This window comes from Letharia columbiana, assembly GCF_014066305.1.
Source record: "Letharia columbiana isolate WasteWater2 chromosome Unknown Sc0000010_s0, whole genome shotgun sequence".
Taxonomy (NCBI): Eukaryota; Fungi; Ascomycota; class Lecanoromycetes; order Lecanorales; family Parmeliaceae; genus Letharia; species Letharia columbiana.
Genome location: NW_023501047.1, coordinates 85104 through 106465, shown reverse-complemented (window position 1 = coordinate 106465; position 21362 = coordinate 85104). Strand labels below are relative to the sequence as shown.

The 21362-nt window shown below is 53.0% G+C and overlaps 11 protein-coding genes across 11 annotated transcripts; 7 read left to right on the top strand and 4 right to left on the bottom strand.

Annotated features, from left to right (window-relative positions):
- Positions 1–1411: 1411 nt before the first annotated feature.
- On the top strand, positions 1412–1978 carry HO173_003885 (uncharacterized protein; the record flags this gene model as incomplete). Its single annotated transcript, XM_037305809.1, has 3 exons — positions 1412–1547; positions 1603–1633; positions 1687–1978. 3 exons carry the CDS (start codon positions 1412–1414, stop codon positions 1976–1978), a joined length of 459 nt encoding a protein of 152 aa, XP_037167002.1.
- A 1008-nt stretch (positions 1979–2986) lies between these two features.
- HO173_003884 (uncharacterized protein) lies at positions 2987–4186 on the top strand (the record flags this gene model as incomplete). Its single annotated transcript, XM_037305808.1, has 4 exons — positions 2987–3091; positions 3182–3588; positions 3658–3943; positions 4001–4186. The coding sequence occupies 4 exons, from the start codon at positions 2987–2989 to the stop codon at positions 4184–4186; spliced, it is 984 nt and encodes a 327-aa protein (XP_037167001.1).
- A 59-nt stretch (positions 4187–4245) lies between these two features.
- On the top strand, positions 4246–4731 carry HO173_003883 (uncharacterized protein; the record flags this gene model as incomplete). Its single annotated transcript, XM_037305807.1, has 1 exon — positions 4246–4731. One exon carries the CDS (start codon positions 4246–4248, stop codon positions 4729–4731), a length of 486 nt encoding a protein of 161 aa, XP_037167000.1.
- A 562-nt stretch (positions 4732–5293) lies between these two features.
- Positions 5294–6510, top strand: HO173_003882 (uncharacterized protein; the record flags this gene model as incomplete). Its single annotated transcript, XM_037305806.1, has 3 exons — positions 5294–5414; positions 5483–5785; positions 5837–6510. 3 exons carry the CDS (start codon positions 5294–5296, stop codon positions 6508–6510), a joined length of 1098 nt encoding a protein of 365 aa, XP_037166999.1.
- A 367-nt stretch (positions 6511–6877) lies between these two features.
- HO173_003881 (uncharacterized protein) lies at positions 6878–8671 on the bottom strand (the record flags this gene model as incomplete). The annotated part of the gene is made up of 1 exon (XM_037305805.1): positions 6878–8671. The coding sequence occupies one exon, from the start codon at positions 8669–8671 to the stop codon at positions 6878–6880; it is 1794 nt and encodes a 597-aa protein (XP_037166998.1).
- A 298-nt stretch (positions 8672–8969) lies between these two features.
- HO173_003880 (uncharacterized protein) lies at positions 8970–13579 on the top strand (the record flags this gene model as incomplete). Its single annotated transcript, XM_037305804.1, has 3 exons — positions 8970–9204; positions 9257–11472; positions 11522–13579. The coding sequence occupies 3 exons, from the start codon at positions 8970–8972 to the stop codon at positions 13577–13579; spliced, it is 4509 nt and encodes a 1502-aa protein (XP_037166997.1).
- Positions 13580–14014: 435 nt separating this feature from the next.
- On the bottom strand, positions 14015–15181 carry HO173_003879 (uncharacterized protein; the record flags this gene model as incomplete). The annotated part of the gene is made up of 1 exon (XM_037305803.1): positions 14015–15181. The coding sequence occupies one exon, from the start codon at positions 15179–15181 to the stop codon at positions 14015–14017; it is 1167 nt and encodes a 388-aa protein (XP_037166996.1).
- Positions 15182–16221: 1040 nt separating this feature from the next.
- Positions 16222–17218, top strand: HO173_003878 (uncharacterized protein; the record flags this gene model as incomplete). The annotated part of the gene is made up of 2 exons (XM_037305802.1): positions 16222–16681; positions 16881–17218. 2 exons carry the CDS (start codon positions 16222–16224, stop codon positions 17216–17218), a joined length of 798 nt encoding a protein of 265 aa, XP_037166995.1.
- A 271-nt stretch (positions 17219–17489) lies between these two features.
- HO173_003877 (uncharacterized protein) lies at positions 17490–19496 on the bottom strand (the record flags this gene model as incomplete). The annotated part of the gene is made up of 1 exon (XM_037305801.1): positions 17490–19496. The coding sequence occupies one exon, from the start codon at positions 19494–19496 to the stop codon at positions 17490–17492; it is 2007 nt and encodes a 668-aa protein (XP_037166994.1).
- Positions 19497–19730: 234 nt separating this feature from the next.
- Positions 19731–20057, bottom strand: HO173_003876 (uncharacterized protein; the record flags this gene model as incomplete). Its single annotated transcript, XM_037305800.1, has 1 exon — positions 19731–20057. The coding sequence occupies one exon, from the start codon at positions 20055–20057 to the stop codon at positions 19731–19733; it is 327 nt and encodes a 108-aa protein (XP_037166993.1).
- Positions 20058–20596: 539 nt separating this feature from the next.
- On the top strand, positions 20597–21160 carry HO173_003875 (uncharacterized protein; the record flags this gene model as incomplete). Its single annotated transcript, XM_037305799.1, has 1 exon — positions 20597–21160. One exon carries the CDS (start codon positions 20597–20599, stop codon positions 21158–21160), a length of 564 nt encoding a protein of 187 aa, XP_037166992.1.
- Between the last annotated feature and the right edge of the window lie 202 nt (positions 21161–21362).

Genomic DNA, 21362 nt, shown 5'->3' with positions numbered 1-21362 from the left:
CGAATAAGTATTTTCGAATCCTTAGCAATGCTTCCACACCCGCGGACTTGCCGACCCAAGGGCGCCTTGAGAATCTAAAAGACTAAGACTCACGCCCTTGCTGACCATACCATCCCCAACTACGGTCTTCCCACTGGCGATGACGCCTTCAGCCGCCCCCCCCCCCCACTTTCAGCTCCGCGTGTGGACCTCGTCGATCCCAACAAAGTGACTGAGGTGCCACGGGCGGCAAGTAGATCAGAGGTCGAGAACAGACCGAGGAGAGCTCACGGCTCGGCCGAACCGGGATGCTGGGTCGTTTACCAAGACCGGAGCGTATAGGAGCGAGGTAACCTTTGCCCCAGTGGTAGGAGTAATCTTGTTGCCATGATTTTAGGTTAAGGCAACTACACGAGTCAGGTTGGGTGTGGCTACCTTAGTTGTCGCGGAAAAGCGTGCCTTGTCGCTAACCGTAGCGCCAGAAGAGCGTCGGGACCCTTACCTGAATGGCAAGAATCCTCTAAAGCACACTAGATCCGTAACACCAGTAGGCGTGGGAAGATGAGAAGGCTTTACCTTTTCATATGAGGTGCTGTCCATGATTAATAACACCAATTCTCAACACTACGGCCGCTACCCGCATCTTGTGAATCTCAATGGAAGAAGCAACACCAACCCCTCTTCCTCCCGACACCAGCAATGCAAATGCGTTGCTGGTCGTTCTCTGGATTACCCTGGGACCAGCCCTGATCCTCGTGTGCTTGCGAATGTACACCAAAGTTCACCTTCAACGTCACGTCCATTTGGATGACTATATGATTTGCCTGGCGCTGGTACAACTTTCGATTCACTGCTGTGTTTGCGCCAGATGCGGTACTTAGAGAAAAGAAACTGACACCATCAAGGCTGTGTCCGTATATGCAGCCGCTTTGAATCATCTTCAGGTGAAGAATGGTTTCGGGAGGCATATCTACTACCTCACAAATGATCAAATATCGCAAGTCATCAAATGGTCGACATTGGTGGAGATCGCAAACGAAATTGCAGTGTTCTGTGCCAAGACATCAATATGTCTATTCATTTTGAGGATGTTATCAATTACCCATAGAATTGTCAGATCCTTCGTATGGGCTACCATAGCTATATTCTTTGTCATTACTGCCGTTGCAGTGATCACACTTGGTGTGCAATGCACACCGTTCGAGGGAGTCTGGAACAAGAGCTTGCACCCAAAATGCATATCGAGCGAAGTTGTCACTCAGATTACCAGAGCCTACGGCGGTAGGGTTACCAGTCTTCCAGTGTCAACGTCTGCTAACAGTGATTCGAAGTACTGAGTGTGATTACCGACTTCATGACTGCCAGCCTACCCATTTTCATCTTGCGAAGCCTGCAGATGAGCCTGCGCACCAAGCTTGGATTGTGTATCATCATGGGTCTTGGCTTCTTGTGGGACTCCAGCGCTTTTGGTGTCTGGAAAGTCACACGCGGCTCACTGTTTACTAGTACCGCAGCCACCTCCATTGGCAAAACGGTCACCACCAACTTCGTGACTGAAGATATTACATGTATGTGGTTCTTGATTTCCTGTGACGAGACGGAAATCTTACAAGACACCTTCAGATGACCTCGTCGCTGTTGAGATATGGTCTATGTGAGTTTAAAATGTGAGCTGAACGGCTGATCTGCTAATCTTAGTATTACTAGCCTCGAAGATCAAGTAGGAATCATCGTTGCCTCAACTCCTGCTTTGCGGCAGCTCTTTATCTGGAGCCGACAGTCAATCTCGGCACGCCGCACGAAAACTTATACGCAAGATCGTACCTTCGACCGCACCACGATATCAGAACCAAGCGCCGTTCAAGGCAAGAGCGGCATAAGCAAAGAAAATCTTATTCCTTTGGGAACCCTCCCAGTGCGGAAGACCACTGAGCTCGAAGTCAATTTCTCGAACAAGACTGAGAGTGATGATCTCGAGCGCGGAATTGGCTGGGACTGACTCTACAGCGAGCGATGCAGATGGGCCATGCTAGAGAGAATAAAAATACTACTTCGGGACTCGAGAATCATGGATGAATTGTTACGCTTGTTGCGCTTACCGTGGTCTTTTGCCAGGACGGCGGTACGAGCAGTCAAGGATCATGGCCAATGAATGTCAGGCGTATGCGCATGGACATACCCTCAGATTGAATCATCCTTCATAGAACGTCCTCTCCTTTATAGCATTTTGACGCAAATTGAGTAGGTCGTACCTGTTACATTATGTAGCCCAAGGGAGCGATGAGAGTCTTACACTACGACCAATCTCCTGTCTAACGGCCGTCAGGATAGGAGTAGGAGTCGTGGGAAATACAACCGTATCTGTCTCGAATGACGGCCTCGTAGTCTTCGTAAGTATCGGCGGTGATTCTATAATTGGAGAAGTAAGCGAGGACCCCAAAAATCGGCCAATTGATGACGATCCAACGGAATGGAAGCGAATTGCTAGCCGATTGTTATATCGCTCATGTGTCATTGTGCATAGAGCTCAGGGCTGCAGCAGCATTCCCTTTCAACCCCACTAGAGCCGAAAGTTACAATCCTGATAGTTCCCCCCTTTCCATCATCGAGAGGAAGAGATCTGAGCAGGGCGTCCCATTTACCAACCACTCACTCAATCAAACCATATACTAGTTGGGACCGATCGACCGGAAGTCGTATTGCAAGAAGCACCGCAGTCCGGTGATTGAGGTCGCCCGCGATCGGGGTTCGGCTGGTGGCATACGTTGACTTCGCGGATTTCGGAAACGCGAAAGCTGTACCTTCGATCCAGGAGCCGTCAAACCATATGTTCTAGTCACTCCCCTCTGTCCCGGGTGGTTGAGCGAAGTTTCGGACGAAACCGACCGCTTCCCCATACTGCGCACCGGCAATGGTTGTTTCCTTAACTACTCCAGTAGCATCTCAAGACATTTGAACCCTTTACGAGATGTGTGAAGAACATCATGCGACGAGGTTTGAGGACAAGATGACTGTCGCGGAAGATCCAGAGCCACAAATCGAAGTCAGAACTTATAGAAAAGATGGCATTGTTCTTATCCCTAAGCCAAGTGACGACCCAAAAGATCCACTGGTACGTTGCAGAACTCCCAATAGAGCGGGACAACTGCAGCCAAGGTCCAGAGTTCAATTAACTGATAATACAATGTTGCGATCTCTGTAGAATTGGGCTCCTAAGAGAAAGTACGCGACGTTGTTCGTACTGTGCTTTGCTGCCTTTGCCGGTGCGGCAACGCCAACAGCGCACCAAACGGGATACGTGGTCATTTCGTATACTTACCACAAAACCCCTACTCAGCTCTCATACTCGATATCTGCTGCTGTCGCCGGCCTCCTCGCCGGCCCTTTGATCCTTCTCCCGTTCGCACGCGTGATCGGACGCACTTCATCCATCTTCTGGAGCTTGTTAGGGGCAATCGCCACCCAAATATGGGCCGCAAAGATGACCAGTCCCAACGATTACATTTCTTTCGTCGTATCGCGACTTTTCGGTGGTATGTTCGGCTCAGTGGCTACCATCCTTGGCTCTGGGTACATAATGGATATATTCTTCTTGCACCAACGTGGAAAGTAAGCCCTCACACACCAATACTTAGGCTCTTCATCGCACATGAAAACGTCGCTGACTTCATACTGAAGAGCATTCGCTTGTTACGAACTAAGTCTGCTTTTGGGTGTAATTGCGAGCCCAACCATTGGGGGCTTCATTGTAAATTCGAAGCCTTGGCCGGATATCTTTTGGTGGACACTTGCTCCGTTGGGAGTAGCAGTCATCTTGGTCTTCTGTTTTGTAGAAGAGACAGGGTTTGCGCGAGGGAAAGACAAGACCCCTTACCCCTTGGTCCCGGTGCATTTTCTGGCCAATAGAGCTCGGACTCTTTTCCCCGGAACTTCCGTAGTACCCAAGATCAATATGGCAGCTTTGGTGCGTTTTCACATATTGCAGAAAATGGGCTTAGAGTCTACACTAACGTATGGTCAGCTTAAATTCGCAGTTCTGCCTCTCGCCATTGGTGTGGCTCCAGCAACAACTCTGGCAGGCCTATACACGCTCATCACCTTTGCTTGGAGTATCCTCATTTCTACGGAACTTACAATATTCCTTGAAACACCGGTGAGTGAAGGAGGTTATGGCTCACGCCGCTCCAAAACGCGGCCTGTGAGTTGACCTAGTGATCCCTGTATATCTTCACGGATAGCAAGACGCTGTCAAGAAGGTATACGCTTATGTTGCTCTTCAATCTAGTTACCTTCACTATCTGGGTAGCGTTGTTTGCTGCTCAGGTCTCGGCGACGCTCTTCAATGACAGGCTCCCTCTTTGGGCTTCCCGACGCATCGGACGCAACAAATGGCGTCCAGAATACCGCCTCTACAGCATGTTTCTCCCCGCAATGATTTCCCCAATCGGGCTCGGAATATTTGGGGCTGGACTGCAGTATCATTTGCACTACATGGTACTAGCTCTGGGCACCTTTATGGTCAACTTCTCCGCTCTGCTGTGCGTTCCTGTATGCATCAACTACGTTGTTGAGTGCTTTGTTGGACATCCAGTCGAGGTGTCTGTGGTCATGAACGTATATCGGCTCGCACTGGGGCTTTCTATTCCTTTCTTCTTCGAACAATGGGTCGAAGCTGTTGGTGTTGGCTGGGTCTTTGGCATGGCGGCGTTTTTCTCGTTGTTTGCTATGATCCTTATGTTTGTGCTGAGCTGAAAAGGGAAGACATTGCGCGGACTAGTCCTCCTGCAAGAAATTGTGGAGACTGAGGAAGGGGAAGACATCGTCAATTAGGATCTTGAACCGGCTTGGCAGGAAAGGACTGAGTTTCTAAGAGCAAGATGTTTATTAGGTCACGCTAGTGTTCTATTGAAATCGATTGATCCCTCTATTTCGCGCCAAGATCATACAGCAGTTCAGCCCTACCGTCAATACTTCATTCCTAAAAAATAAAAATATAAATAAAAAAAAAAATTCGCGCCAAGATCATACAGCAGTTCAGCCCTACCGTCAATACTTGCCTTGTATTTACGCGGTACCTCGGTGCGAAGGTTTATCTTCCCTCGTTGGCTTGGCGTACATGAAGCTCAACGTTTGTCTCCAGCCTCCTCGAGAGCTGGAGCTTTGCGTTGTCTGAAGGTGTCCACTATTTTACATCGGCCCCCAGAATTACAGACAGACTGCCTGTGCTTCTCCAAGCTAATTGAGCTCATAGCGAATAGCGATACTCTTCCCTAGCGTTCGCTGCAGTTGTTCGTGCGGAGCTTGTGCAACAGTCATGGAGGGTAGAAGGAGTTGGACTGGACGAGGCAATTGGGTCTCAATGCTCTTCTGTATATATATGGCGCTGTCGTTGGGAGGGTTTGTCTCTGCAGCTTCGCTCAATCAGCGGCAGGCTGGTATGTACCCACTGACCAGACTGTCGTTGCTTCAATTACATGTTTAATGCTAACAAACCGCTTCGCAGATGACTTCTCAGCGGAGAATCCCGACGACTCAGACACTTCTGGCCTGCCAACAGGTGTTGCAGCTAGTGCGCCAGTGCCAATTGCGAATACGACCGCAGCTTCGAATGGAACTGTGAAGGCTTCGTCCCTCTCTTCTGCTGCTGCGGTAGCCACCACCGCGTCCAGTCCTCTCAACAGCACGAATGATCCGAACATGTGCCATAGGACATACACAACGGACCCAGAAGGTGCCACGGATATCGCTAATCCCTTTTGCAAGCCAGGTGATGGACAAGAGGTATACCCAAATATCCCGTATCAAGGTAGGTCTCAGCTTGAATGTCCTGTGGAGAGCACATGCTAACACCTCGCAGTGACTTGGGACCCCTCCCTCTTCGAAGACGGCGCAAATAATACAGTACAAGTCTACAACGTCGACGCCACCGGCCTCAACTCTCCGGCCACCGCAGACATACTCGCATCGGGCAACGCCACCAACTTTGAGGGTTCCGTCTTCCTCAACATGTCTTCCGTTTGGCTCAACGGCCAACCAACGGCCAATCTCACCCTCTCCCTCATAGTCGACAAGGGAGACAACGATCCCAAAGTCTTTGGCGGCCCCATCTTCACCCTGCTTTCCACCTCCGATTCCGACTCTACGCACTCCGCGCCGTCGTCCGCCTCTTCGAGCAGCAACAAGCTCGGCGAAAAAGTCGGCCTGCCCGTCGGCCTCGTCTTCCTCATCGTTGCTGCCATCGCGGTGGCGCTGTTTGTCTGCTTCCGCAAGCGGAGAGGCCAGGGTTATGGCACGGGGAAATCGCTTCGTCAAAGAGTCGGTAGTGGTACCGCCAGGGGACATAGAAGGGACGCGAGCTTCCATGACGAACCCACCAGGGGAGTGGAGTTGAAGGATAGGAATAAAGGGCTTACCGGGGAATCGCCAGAGGACAATTGGGACTGGGGAAGCCCCGTCAGCAGTCCGTCGAATGCCGGTGGTGCGGGCAACGCGTTTCGGGATGAGATTCAGAGGCAGAGGAGTGGGCGGTGAGGCGGGGCGGGATCCGGTTCGAATCTGAACGGATGAGTGCGGAAAGAAAGGGATGATGTGCGATTTAGACGGATGAGTGCTTATACCTTGACGTATATAACGACTCTTTTCTTGTCATCAGTTGCGCGAGTATGTAACTGCCTTTGAGCCTTACGAATATATTGACATGAATTCTATTTCGATCTGGTTGTGTGATCTATCCTTTGCTGTTGGCAGCGGTGCTAAATGTCATTGTGACTACCTCGGGGAATGCATCGACTGTGGATGTAATCTTTCATGCCATCTCAAAAACGCGTGGCATTCCCCCTTGATATTTTCCTCCGATTTAAGTTTTTCACCTCCCATACCGAGTCTTCATCACTCCATCTCAATCCACGAACTTGACCCCCTTTCCCCCGCTAACATCAATCGCTCCGCCCCTGTAACTCCCCCTCTTCTTCTTATTCTTCTCCTTCGTAAAGCCCTTTCCCTTCGTCACACTCAGATCCTGATGTGCCCTATCCGCATAGTCGTAAGAGCGGTACGCATTCGAAGCCATCTTAGGGTCAACGGGGGTGTCTTGAGGAACGCGCTGGAAGGGCGTGTTCTGCTTCTTCGTGAACTTGGAGGCTTTAGGCGTGGGAGAGGATGAGCGCTTGCGTTTTGTGCTGGTAGTCGTAGTGGTGACGGTGGTAACAGCCTGTTGGTCGGCTGAGGTCAGGGATTCGGAAGAAGAGGTCGATGACAGGCTCGTGTTGGCTGCGGAGGGTTTTTGCGCCGAGCTTGCCTGGAGAGTTACGCTGGAGTCACTGGATACTTGGGTAGGCTTGGCGGTCACGACTTTGGTTGTTTTGGTGACTGTTGGTTTCGGAGGCTTGGAGAAATCGACTTCTGAAGACTCGCCATCTGATGAGATTGACTCCGAAGAGGATGAGGATGAGGATGCTTCTGCCTTCGTGGTAGTTGTCGTGGTCAGTGTTGATTTGGGAGCCCCATTATCAAACTCGCTGTCCGATGATGAGCTATCTGAGGAAGGTCCTGACTCCGCTTTGGCGATCGCTGTGGTAGCTGCGGCAGGTTTGGCAGGTTTGGCAGGTTTGGCAGCAGACCCGCTGTCTGATGACGAGGTATCCGAAGAAGAGGAGGACTCGGCAGATGGTTCGGAAATTGGGACGCTATTTTGAGGCTGCGGGATGACATTGAAGATAGAGCTGGATGCGTCTTTTTTCCCTGATACTGCCTGGAGACCTGCAGAGGAAGAAGTGTCGGAGTCTGATTTTGATTCGGAGCTTGAAGAGATACCGGGGCTTGCTTTGCGCTTGAGGCTGTTCACTAATCCGTTGACTGTCGGCTTGGGTGAAGCTGTATGTAGAACTAGCTGTGCGCCAGCATTTTCTTTCTCGTCGTCGGCATCGCTGTCCGAACTTGAGTGTGATGTAGATATCGATGATGACTTTATCTTCGACAATTCGCTAGACTTCTTGGTGGGCTTCTGAGCTGGAGTCGCATCCTTCATCTCTACATCCTCGTCACTGCTCCCACTACCACTGCTACTCGTGATGTCTTTGGCAATGACCTTGGCCGCTGCAGCTTCACTGGCCTTGGCTTCCGCTTTCACTTCCTTTTTTGCCTTTTTGGCCTTTTTCGACTTCTTGACTGCCTTGGGGTCGTCGCTATCGTCACTATCGCTGCTACTGGTCTCTTCCACTTGTAGCTTTTCCTGGTAACCCTTGTACCATTCTTTGAAGATCTTGACCAGGTCTGGGAACCCTTTCGGCAGCTTGGCCCCTAGCTCAATCTTCCATGCATCTAGCTTCTTCCTTGATTGTAATTGAGTGGTGTAAAGGCGCGAAGTGTGGTGGAAACCGTAAGAACTTAGAAATGCCCCCACAAGGCTGAGCAGTAGATCCGGAGGTGGAGCCTTCATTGGTGCGTTGACTGATGCGTACTGCAAGAATCTGATAGCCTGGTCTCTTTCCTTCTCATCTTTGCTTCTGTGGGCCTCTGACTTTGGCTTCGGATTTATGACTGGATTCTCTTCATCTGGAGGAAACATCCATTCTGGTTGTAGTTTGTCTGGTGCATTCTTCTTTTTCTTCTTTCGAGGAGGCTCTGAGCCTTGTGCGGGCAGCTCGAACTCTGGCTTGATCTCCACAGACGGTTTCTTTGATTTGGTTGGCATTTCGATTGTTGAAGGAGTCGTGCATTGTGATAAATTGGTGATTGCGGAGCCCAAAGAAAATAGAAATCGTGACAAGCCGGCTCGTGCGCGGGTAGACCCGCTAGCGTGGGCGGTGTTAGCGTATAATGGACTGTCTCGCCCTGAGATGGAAGGAACCACCTTCCAAAGATCGAGTACTTGACTTGGCAACGCCTCGTCCTCAGCACAAGCCTTTGCCTTCCGAAAATCTGCCTATGTGTGGCATGCGATTCAACCAAAGCCGTCCAAATGAGCCCCGCGCGGCGAGCATCTGCCCTCGATGAATGTCAGTACTGCCGGGCAACGCCCGCGCGGTCCTCCGAATGGGCTAGGCCCTGGTGGGAGACCAGTCCAAGATCATCGCAATGGCAGTAACATCAGTGCAATGAGTTCGGCCTCCGCGAATGATTCTCGGAATCGTTCAGGCTCAGAGATGAGCCGGGCGGAAACATTCGAGGACGAGAAGAAACGCATTATCGAGAGCTCTTTCGCCAAGAAGGAGGCAGATGGATCGGGTCAGCCGTTCAACGTGTGGCCGAAGTGTTTCGTGAACTGACAACGTCATAGCATCCGAGTCATACATAACGCACATTCGTATTGTGGAAGATGCAGCATACCCGTCCAGCCCCCCGCCTCTTGAATCTCCACCGGACAACAAAAAAGCACGAGTGATCATTGTCGCCGTAAAGAGATCGGGACGCGTGCGAATGCACAAGGCGAGGGAGAACGCCAATGGAACCTTCTCGATTGGAAAGACTTGGGTATTGGACGACTTGGAAGTGATCGAGTCCTTTACCAATGCAGTCCCGCAGACTGCTGAGCAGCAGCAGAACAAATCTAGGGCAGGGCCGACTGGGTTCATCGTGACTGTACAGAAGCCATACTATTGGAAAGCAAATACTGCGAAGGAGAAAGACTTCTTCATCTTCAGCCTCATCAAGATATATAGGAAGTATACCGGGGGAAAGCTACCGCAGCTCATTGGCTTCAGTTCGCAGGAACTTGATCAATTAAGTGGAACTTCGGGACCGCAGAATGGTGCACCAACGGCAGCGCGGCCCAATGCACCCGCAGGAGAAAGTGTCAGAGTGCCCAGTCAAGAGCCTTCAGTCATACGAGAACCACCAGTAGAGACAAGTCGAGAAAGGAGGCAACGTCCATCTCAAGAACGCCCGTCTCAGGAGCGCCCATCTCAGGAACGCCCATCTCAAGAGCGCCCTCCCGAGGAGCGCGTGCTTCACAGTGCCGTTGCGCAAACTCGCTCTGTGCGGTCAGCAGGCAGTAACGAGCGCATTCATATGCCTGGCGCATTTCCCTCCACAGACTCTATACAAGACCCATCGCCCCAATCATCACAGCATCAGCTGAAGACCAACCGATCCGAGTCGCCAGCTCTGCGTAATGCTGTCCCACAACCTAAATTCTCCAGACCTTCTGCAGGACAGAGTACAGATTCATTCCAAAGTGGCCGTGAAACTCAACCCGCTCCTCTGCAGCCAAGTGGTCGATCAAGCAATGAGAGAGTAGGTCAAAACGGAACATATGCAACAGGGGTTACCCCAGGGCCCGACCGCCCGACAATAGCACAAGATAGGCCAGTGAATGCTGTAAAGGACATCCCGACTCCGGTACCACATGCTAAAGAAGCCACGCCCGCCAAGCAGGCAATAGCTCTAAACTTCAATCCAGGCTTGAATGACAACTCCCCGGACCAAGCAACCACTCCCAAGGGATCTCTTGACCTGCGGAATGGCAATATGCGAGACCACTCAATGCCAGGGAGAGACTCCAGCCAAGGCACTCGTGGGCTGCCATCTTTAAATCAATCAGAATCGAGTGAAGACAACTTTCCAAACGAGACGCGATCAACAACAGCGTCAAGCCATGTTGCTCAAAGTAGTCAGACTACAAACCAAGAAGTCAAATCATTAGAGCCAGCAGCCCATGATGATGGTATCTCAACCCCTCAGCCATCTGTCACAAAATTCCCACCAACCCCCCCTCCAGAAACTCCAACAGAAGAGGAGCACCGACCTGGGCTTGGGCCGATGATAAAGAAGAAGAAGTCGACCACGGAGGTTGCGTCAAAATTTCGAAAAGCCGCCACCGCCTACAATGCTTTCAAACCTCGCGCTGGTGGTGCCGCGGAAAGGGTAGCCAACGACAAGACGGCCGGTGGTGATGGCATCACAGGTGTTTTTCAAGCACCATCTCTTCTCAAGGGTATCAGCCAGGACGACGTTAGACCGGCGACACCCAAGCAGAGCCTGGAGAATCGACCATCGACGCCCGATGTTAAAAGGGAGATTCCAACAGTGCAGATCACCACTTCTCCCGCGAAACCCGTCACGCCAGTGCCTCCAGAGCCTGTGCCACAGAAACCTTCGGAACTTGTCTTGCAGAAGAGTTCCGAGTACGAACAGCGGCCACCAATCGCAGAAAAAGCTCAAGAGGATCGTCGTAAGAAGCATCGTTCTGACCATTCCGCCAAATACGCCAAAACACTGGGCATTAATGCTGGTCTATTAGAAGGCCGGACTTTCGAGATCGAAGAGGTACTAAATGATTTCGGTTGGGGAGAAGAGGGAAGCGGACGGGCGACATTCGAGGAGCTTGAAAAGGGTATCCGCAAAGAGATTGCCCGAGTGGAGGCCGGCAGCTGGCTAAGTGCCGTGGAAAACAATGACGAACGTGTCGTGGCAGTAGCTGAAATGATGGACCGAGTTGTAGCAGAGTGCGATGAGCTCGACAACCTGCTTACTTTGTACAACGTCGAGTTGGGGGTATGTTAGATCTACTGCTATTTTGGAGAGCACTGCTGACTACAGGCAGATACTCAGCGAGGACGTCGCATACATTGAGGCTCAGTCACAGGGCCTGCAGGTGCAGACAGCTAACCAAAAGCTCCTCCAAAACGAGCTGAAGAATCTACTGGACACAGTATCTATTTCGACTGCGGACCTGAGCAAATTGAAGAACAACTCTTTGAGCACCACTCGCGAGGTTCAGGAAGTCGAATACACTCTCGCACAACTTTATGCTGCAATGTTGACAATTGACCCCAAGCTTCGTCACAATGATAGCAAGTCAGTGAGTGTCGATCAAGCTAGCCTGCATCGAAGTAGCAGCACTGGACATGGAAGCACGGAGCTCAGCTCCATGCACGCCGTCCGCGAGAAGAAAGAGACATTCCGCCGAGAGAGCGTTGATTTTATACAACGGCTAAAGCGGCATATGTCAAAGATGTTCCAAGATGTGGAGCAGCAAACGAAAGACGCTTTGGAGAGCAATCGAAACAACAAGGTCTCAGCGAATCCTACCAAGCTCGACCATCATTTACGGGATGCGCCAAAACAAGACTTGTGGTTGTATTCACCGTTGATACTTTTCGCACGTGAGATGGAGATGTCTGAGTGGGAGGATCTTTTGCGTATGTATGAAAGCCGGATCAAGACCCAATACCAGGGAGAGTTCGGGGATAATTTCTCCGCTTGGAAACGGACCACCAGAAAGCAGTTTGGAGATGAGCAAGATGTTCTGTTTACGACCCAAGAGAAGGAGAATGAGAGCCTGGTTGGACGCAAACTGACCGTGAAACGATCTAAGACCGTACGCGCAGGAGACCGAATATCAAGTGGCGACAAGACGAGAGACGGCAAGGTCACCGCATACGAAGCCTTTGCGGGTGCTTTGACGGAGACGGCTAGAGTCATCTTCGTGGAACAGAACTTTGTGGTCGACCTCTTCCATGCATCGTCACTTGATACCCAGGATTTCATCGACGCACATGCTATCGAACCCGCGCAGCGAAAAACTGGAGACCTGATGGTCAAAAAGCCTTTTGACCCCGATCGCAACATGGCCAAGACTGTGTCGGGGGTCATGGAAGAGATCTATTCATTCTGGCCGACTGAGCTGCAGAGTCTTGCTGACTGGACCATCAAGCAGGATGCTATGAATGGCGTTGGCGTCCTCTTCGCCCTCGAATCTCAGCTTCTCGAGGTCGAAGAAACCAATCAAGAGTTCCTGACCCAAGCTGTCACTAGAATCCGCGACCGTCTGGTCACTAAATTTGCTCACTTTATCAATGAGCAAATCCGTGGCATCGAAGACACTAAAGTCAAAATCAAGAAGCGAAAGGGTGTCATCGCATTCATGAAGACATTCCCCAACTTTTCTATCGCTCTTGAAAACATGCTTCCGCCAACTCGCTCTCTCGACCACCTTCCTGTACGCGCCACGGTCAATGACGCCTACAATAGAATCAACAAAGCCATGTTCGAAAGCCTGAAATTCATTGCAAAGGAAAGCCCAACGGCGACGCAAACTGCTGCGACTGCAGGTGATCCTGAGGATAAGGAAGCCCTCAACTACCATATCCTCCTCATCGAGAACATGAACCACTATATCGAGGAAGTAGCCGTCCGAAAAAACCCCGTCCTCGAAGACTGGAACTTCCGCGCGCGCGCTGAGTTGAACGAGCACATGGAGCTGTATCTCGCTGCCGTCATACGTCGACCTCTGGGCAAGCTTCTAGACTTCCTGGAGTCCACCGAGTCACTTATACGGAACAATCCTGGCTCCCCAACCTCAATAGCCACACGTGCCTCCCATTCGCGCTCCACCTTCAAGAAGATTCTCTCTAGCTACGACGCAAAGGAAATCAAACGAGGTATCGACACCCTGAAGAAGAGAGTAGACAAACACTTCGGTGACGGTGACGACACGGCTGGCTTGTCTAGAGAACTGGTCACCAAAGTTTTCAGAGAGTGTGAAGGCAGATACCTTCAGATTGGAGAGAGAGTTAGCAAAGTGGTCAAGGATGTGTACGAAAGCAGTCTCGAGGTCGAGTGGAGAAGGGAAGACGTCGTTTCGGCTTTCAGACGGTAAAGGGAGGGTAGAGTGGTTATGTATATATTGACGGCCAATTGCAGGCGTAGCGTGGTTGTCTTGTTCTCTCTTCGATGGGACTGATACAGGGTGTTATTAATTTTCACCGATATAGGGATGCATTACCGGTGGATCTCGCTTCGGAGATGTCCGGGCGGCATAGGGTTGAGGGATCTCGTCCAACGTTTCACAGCATATTACGGCCGTCGCATAAACCAGGGATGCTGTGGTCTTCCAGCCCTTGATGGGATTACTTTGTTGTATATACTTTTCCATTGAGCGTGATACCAAGCCAGACCTGACTTGAGGCTAACCCCACGCCTTTCCAGCTCACCACACATCAATGTAGACATTACCAATGCAGTCGGGCATGCCGTATCGCTGTTCTGCTGAATGTAAACAGCTTTCCGGCTTGTCTCCTGCTCTATTTGTACATCACCGTCTCCCAAAGAGTCCCTTTATCTTAGCCAACACCCCCCCTTCCTTTTCCTTCTCCTTCTCCTCCGCAGCCCCAGCCCCAGCCTTCACCCGCTCAAGCTCCTCACCAGCACTCCTCAGCCTCTCCGTCGCCACCTCCAACCTCTCGCTCCCCCCTCCCCCCGCTTCCTCAATCTCGGCTTCCACCACCTCTTCTATCCTCGCCACTTCGGCCAACATCACCGACGACTCCGCCTCCCGATCCGAGTCTCGAGCGAGCCCCTTCACAGCCTGCTCTGCTCGCCGCGCCCGTTTTTCGCCCTTGGTGTAGTGACGAACGGGGGGTTCGGTAAGGGTGCCTGCTTGTTGGTCATCGTCGGGCTGCGAAGGGAGAGCGTCGGCGGCGAGGGAGGGGTTTGTTTTTTGGGCTGGATGGGCGGCTTCGGCTACGGTTTCAGCTTCGATGGCCTCGGTGGTGCGGTTGATGTGGTCTTCCAGTGCTGTAGGTTCGGGTGACGGAGGGTCGATGGAGGTTTCCACATGTCCTGCGTCTTCCTCCTCCTCTTCTTCTTCTGCTTCTGAGGGACCTGCTTTGGCGCCTTGGATTCGCCCGACGACCTCCCCGCTCGCCCTCTCGACTTCGTCTTCCAACGTGTCCGCCCTCCTCCCTTCCCCCTCCAGCGCCGTCACCCTTTCCCGCCCCACCAACCCCAACGCCGCCCTCTGCTCCTTCACCCTCCTCCTCACCTTCCCCGTTCGCATGACCAACCACCGCAACCTCCACCCTTCCACCCCCAACTCCTTGATCCGCCCCGCCTTCTCCCCCAACAGGTACTCGTCCAGCCCCCCGCACTTGTCGATCGTCCGCAGCACCCGCGCCTGCACCTTGACCTGCACGAACCGCGCCAGCCCGTCGCTCCAGAGCCGCTTGTTGTGCATGTTGGGCCGCCAGGCGCGGCGCGTTTTCACGGCGTTCTTGTCGGACACTTTGTTGCCGAAATGGATCTTCGCGCCGCCGTAGAGGCCCGAGTCGGATTGTTTGTAGTGCAGGGCGGGGCCGTAAGGGTAGGGGGGTGGGCCTTTGGTGTAGCCGGGGGCCGGGGATTGAGTGGCGGGCTTGGGGACGTGGAGGGTGGTGGAGAAGGGGCGGAGGCAGCGGAGAGATGGAGGTTTGGGGAGGGCCATGGTGGTGAGGAGGATTTTGTGGGGGGTGGGGGAGGTTTTGGCGGTGGTTGAGAAGAAAGGCGTGGACGGAGTTCCTGTGTGAAGAGGCTCTTCGTTTTGGGAGCCGGCTATAGGATGCGAGATATTATAGGTTAGTGATAGACTTGTAAGTGGCAAGATACATCTCCACCGGCAGAAAAAGGGCAACGATTGACAATTGGAGTTGGCATATCATGAAGCTCGATGGCAGCTCAGCCGTCGTTGAAATGGCAGAACAACGCCAAGGAAATCTCAGCCCTATTTATGAAAGATTAAATAAGAACTTCAAAGCTGATTCAGCTCCGCCTCCGACTTTTTACGTTATTCATAAAAATTTAGAGAACGTACTTCCACCTTTAAAGCCAACACCTCAGTTAGATATTCGTGATACCGAACAGTGGTATACACTTTCTAATATTTCCACTAGGCTAAAGCCAATCGCCAGCCCTTAAATATCCGGACGCGATGCCATCATTTAGAAAGATCCTCACGCCAGCGTGCCCAACTCTTACCAATTATTGGACAAATACGATTTTCAGTTATCGACGGCGTATCGATAGAGCGGAACCTCTACTATTATAACCGTATCCTACATACATTTATACAAAGGGTGGAGCCACCTGCGCTTTAGATGCGGCGTCATTGAGACCTTCACACGTTAGAACGATTTAAGATTTCAAGCATGTAATCGATGTTAGTGGCGAAGATTTCGGAGGTATTTCAATAGACACGCAGGCTACATATTTAGTAATTGAGGCATTGAACGAGATTGAAGTATTGACTATAAATAACAGAGTAGTTACAATAAATACTACGTAATATCAGTCAAAATCCCCACCTTCTCTAACCTTCTTAAAAATAGAGGGCGTACAAGATAAGTACTTCTCTACAATTTTCTATAAGGCGCTAAAAAGTCGAGCGGCTGAATCTCGTCCTGGACTTTTAACAATCCAGAATCAACGACATAATCCATCACCACAGCGAATCCAACCTCCCACCACCACCACCACCACCAAACCCAAATGACCACCCTCCCCGACCCACCCCTCCCCTCCACCGCCTCCTACATCCTCGCCACCTTCATCCTCGCCGCCTGCGCCGGCTACTTCCTCGGCCAAGCCTCCTCCCTCGGTCTCCTCTCCCGCCGTCCCGCCCCCAACCCCAACCTCCCCGCCGCCGCAAAGTCCACCAAGAACCCGAGCTGGCCCAACAGCTACGATGTCGCCGTGCACCCCGACAGCTCGGACGAGGAGCTCATGACGCATCTGAGGGGGGGGAAGAAGGGTGCGGGGGCTGGGGTGCGGCGGGTTGGGGATAGCGAGGAGGAGGATGGGAGCGGGAGTGGGAGTGGGAGCGATGGGAGTGAGGATGGGAGCGAGGGTGCGCGGGGAGAGCGGGGCGCGCTGAAGTCGTTTGAAGAGAATGAGGGGGAGGAGTGCAAACTGGTGTTGGTCGTGAGGACGGATTTGGGTATGGGTAAAGGTATGTTACGATTAAATCTGCTTTCACCTCCCTGCTTTCAAATCTCGTTTTGATTCGAACATTACACTTCCGAACGCTTGGGCTTCTCTTCTCTCCTCTCCTCTCCTCTCCTCTTCTCTCCTCTTCTCCCCTCCTCTCCTCCTCTCTTCCATTCCCCCCAAACAAACCCCAATCTAACCCCCCACCCCACCCCACACAGGCAAAATCGCCGCCCAATGCTCCCACGCCACCCTCGCCTGCTACAAACACCTCCTCTCCTCCTCCTCCTCCCATTCCTCCCATTCCTCCCATCCCTCCTCCCCCTCCCTCCTCCGCCGCTGGGAATCGACCGGCCAGGCGAAAATCGCCCTCCAGGTGCCGAGCGCGGACCAGCTCGAGCTGCTGCGCGCCCGGGCCCGGGACCGGGGGTTGTGCGCCCGGGTCGTGCGCGACGCGGGCCGGACGCAGGTGGCGAGCGGGAGCGCGACGGTGCTGGGGGTGGGGCCGGGGCCAAGGAGCGTGGTCGATGGGGTCACGGGGGGGTTGAGGTTGTTGTAGGAAAGCGGGGGGGGGGGGGGGGGGGGGGGGTTTGGTGCTTGGGGTTGAGGTGAGATGAGATGAGGTGAGATGGGATGAGATGGGACGAACGCGGAGAAGCTGTAGAAGCTGGCGATGTGAAAATGAAAAGAAAAAAAGATACCCAAGATCGGAGTGGTTATGGTACCGGTGGTGAATATTGAATGTATAGCGCTCTTCTGATTCTATCAATGCCAGCAGGGCCACAGTGGAAAGCTTCGTTGACCCCCAAAGAGTCAACAAAGCACATACATCAGGCCAATCTCACACCAGCCTGCCTGTTCTTCTTCTGCGTAGTCCCCATCGCATTGTTCATCCCCGTCGCCTGGCTGCTGTCCAGCGTACTCTGCGCCTCCCTCTTCTTGTCATCCTCGATCTTCTTCAGATGCTTCTCCGTCTTCTGCTTCCCGCTCCCCTTGCCGTGGAACTGATGGCTCAGATGCTTGAAGGCCTCCTTCTGGTTCATGCCCCGTCCGAACTCGTCCACGTACTTCAGCTGCACGTCGGGCTTGTACTCGCGGTTGAAGATCTCCGTCATCTGCCGGGACTCGAGTTGGTCGCGCATCTTGTTCTCTTGCCGTGCATACTCTTCCCGCTCACGAGCGGACATGCGGTCAAGTTTGCCGGTGGCTCGGTCCCGCTCTCGTTGCTGGCGGGCTTTGGCTTCGACGGCTGCTTCGCGCTTTTGTTTCTCGGTGAGGAATTTTTGGCGGTCGCGGTGCAGGGCGTTGATGTCGGTTTCCTTGTTCTGCTTGATGAGGCCACGTTGTGAGAGCATGGAGAGTGTGGCACCGAGGCCTTGATTTAGGGTTGCGTCATCTTCGAGCCCGGTGTCGGTCATACCTGGTGCAGCGGACGTTGAGGTTTCGCGCTTGACGCGTGCTTCGAGGTCTTCGCCGTCTTCGATGTCGTTGTAGGATCGACCCATGTCCACGTCTCCGTCTTCGTCTTCAGGAGACGCCTCTTTTTTGGCTGGCGTGGCACTGCGGGCTTTGACGATTTGAGGGCGAGCTTTCCCCTCTTCCTTAGATCGTGCTAGATTGGCTACGAACTCTGTAGTCTCATCAATGATCATACCACCCTCTTCTGGTTGGGCTTCTTCTTCAGGCGTAGCTGCTTCCTCTCTGATCCTTTGCGCAAGATCCTCCGGCATTTCTCTTTTCCGCTTCTTGAGGGCCGCTCGTCTTTGCACAGCTAAGACCGCCTGGAGATCTTCGTCGTCAGCAAAAGAAGTACTTTCAGTTACCTTTGACTGCGCCTCTGGAATCCGTGAGTTGCCGGCATCAACAACCATGGCGTCCCCATTTGTTTGAGTGCCGTTGCTTGTCTCTACCGGAAATATGTCATCCTCATCAACAGCCCTTTGCCGCGTAGTTCTGGCCTTTTTCTTCTTCGGTTTCTGGATCTTGGCTTCTGTTGCCTCTGTATAATCTGATATCGGCGCGTCTTTGAGAATATCAAGGCTAATGGCTGTGGATTTTAACTTCCTCCCAACCGCTTGCTTCATCGCTTCACGCTCCTCCAATGATGCTCCCTGCCCATCCAAGGTAAAGCGCTTACGCTTCTTGCCATCGATCGTCTCGTCATAATGCTTCAGAATCGTCGAGCCGCCTTCTTCAATTTCAGCATGTGGGTCGTAGACGGGCTTCTTGATCTTCGAGCTCAGCCTCTCGGTCAGTGCCTCTCGCTCTTTCAGGTCCAAGTTCTCCAGTTCATCCCCTTCCTCTTCGTTCTGATCGATCGTGGAATCTTTGAGTGTCAGGACCTGCTCCTCACCACCCTCGAAATCTTCCAGCTCGTGGGCGACTTTCACACCGGCGAGATCCTCAGCCGTATGCTCCGGTGCATTCTCCCGTTCCGCCAACTCCTTCTCCAGCTTCGCCAATCTCTCCTTCTCGAGCCTCTTCCTTCTTTTCTTCTGCTGAAGCAACCAAGTCTTGGTATCGAGGTCTTCCTTCTGATCCGCCTCGCCCAATCCCTTTCCTTCCAGTTTGGAAAACTTCTTGGCGGCATCTCGAGCTTTCTTGACGGCCTCATTCTTCGCTTCTCGTTGCGCTTTAGCATCTGCTTCTTTCTGCAGCTGGTTCCAATTGTCGTACCCTTGTGCTTGCCTTGTTTCTAGCGTACTGCCCTTCTCCTCTTCCTCCTCCGATGAGCTCCCGGCGCCTTTGGAGGCTTTGAATCGGGGTCCGCCGCCTGGGACGGGGAGGAGGGCCATCCCGAGGGATGCCCGGATGCGGTTCGTCTCTTCGATATCCATGATGGTAAATGAATGGACTCGCAAGGAACAAGAAGATAAGAGATCGCTCAGTAATGACGACGAGTATCCGTGCCGTGAGTCAGTTGACAGTCAGAGGTAGAGCAAGAGTGAAGTTCAATGAGGCGGCAAAAGTTCCGTAGCCGCCTAGCGCAAAAAAGTCTTGGCGCACATATAAGAAAGATTTTTTTTTCCCTTTCCCCTCCCGCTTTCTTCCAAAACAACACGAGATCTGTGTCAGCCTCCCGCAGCCCTCTTCCCCTCGGGGACCTGGTGTCGTTCGGTCGAGACTGACAACTCGACGTCAAGGAGCCGCTTCTCCTCCACGGAGGAAACCCCCATAGCGTCAATCTTCCGGTCGACAGGTCTCAAATCGAATCGGTTTTGCCTTTCTTCGAAGCCTGAGCTCCCGTCCGGTTGAGCTCGGTGGAGGGGGGGGGGGCTTGCCGAGGACGTCATATTCCACCACGTTCCTGATGGGGCGTCGTCTGATGAGGGTTGGGTAAAACGTGCGTGTTTGTCAATCCTTCTGTGTTGGTTGCTTGCTGACGTTCTTTGTAGCATGACTGTCTACATGATTCAGTAAATAGATTCGAGTTTGTCTTGCTGGCGTGGGAAGGCTTGGGCGGGATGTTTTCTGCGATCTTTCCTCCGGGATCATGACCTTACGAGTTTGGGAGATTGAACGGCCATTTGTCCTGTGTTGTCCGCTCTTGTATCTTAACCGTACTTCCATTGGTGGAGCATGAGCCTGCCTCTATAACAATTACGCAACGTCCACCTGACCACAGCAATGCCGTCGTCAACCAATTGCCCCATTCCCGTCCTCGCAGCATCCCCTTCCTGCGCTTCTACGTGGTCTCGAAACCGTCGCCCTAACACGTCCTATGGAGCAAGCGATGGCATTTCGCGCCGAGCCGACATCCGACCGTTCTGAAGCGCGGGACAGACGATAAAAATCCCTTGATGCATATCTCTCGCCGATCGCGTGGCAGGCATGATTCACCGTCGTCGTCTCCGTCAGATCTCGATACCCACACACACACACACTCTCTCTCTCTCTACATCTCTCTTGCGAAAAACACAAGTTTGATTCTCTCGCCATGACTCCGACCCACCCTCTCCTCCTCTCCCCATCCCTCCTCACCCTCACCCTCACCCTCCTCTTCGCCCTCCCCGCCCACCCGGCCTCCCTAACGCCCCCCACGCCCATCTCGAATCCCTCCCCCCCAACCGCCGGCCGCTCCATCGAATGCTTCAACCTCACCACCCCAAAAGCCTACCCCGTCGACTCGAACGACTGTCCCCCCGCCATCGACGCCCTCTACCACGACCCCTCCGGCGTCATGGCCCTCCAGCGATTCTCCCGCGACCCCGCCCTCGCCGCCTCCACCTTCCAGGTGCCCTTCGCCTGGCAGTACGGCTCCTGCCAGGTCCTGCTGACCAGCGGGGTCGCGGGCGCGCTCGATACGTTCCGGCTCGCCGACGTCATCGTGCAGGCGCTGCGCATCATCGAGGAGTGTCCGCCCCTGAGCAAGAAGGCGTTGGGGGGGTTGGGGCTGGTGGGGGGCGGGCAGACGTTTTTTGTGGCGGTCAATGGGCCCGATTTGTCGCCGGATGGGGAGGGGGAGGGGGAGGGGAACGAGAGGTGGGGGGTGGGGATGTGACGGAGCTGCGTTTCCGCGGTGGAAGTGACGGGTCAGGCGTAGATGTTGTGGATCCGGATTGGGCGAGTGAAGGGCTGATGGCATCATGAGGACTGGGGGCATCGTGGCGGAGAAGATAGGCAGAGTCTTTTTGAGCCTCATGGCTGATTTTCGGACGGGCTTTCCAAGTGGTGGAGCCTGAGTACAAGTCTCCCTATGTTTT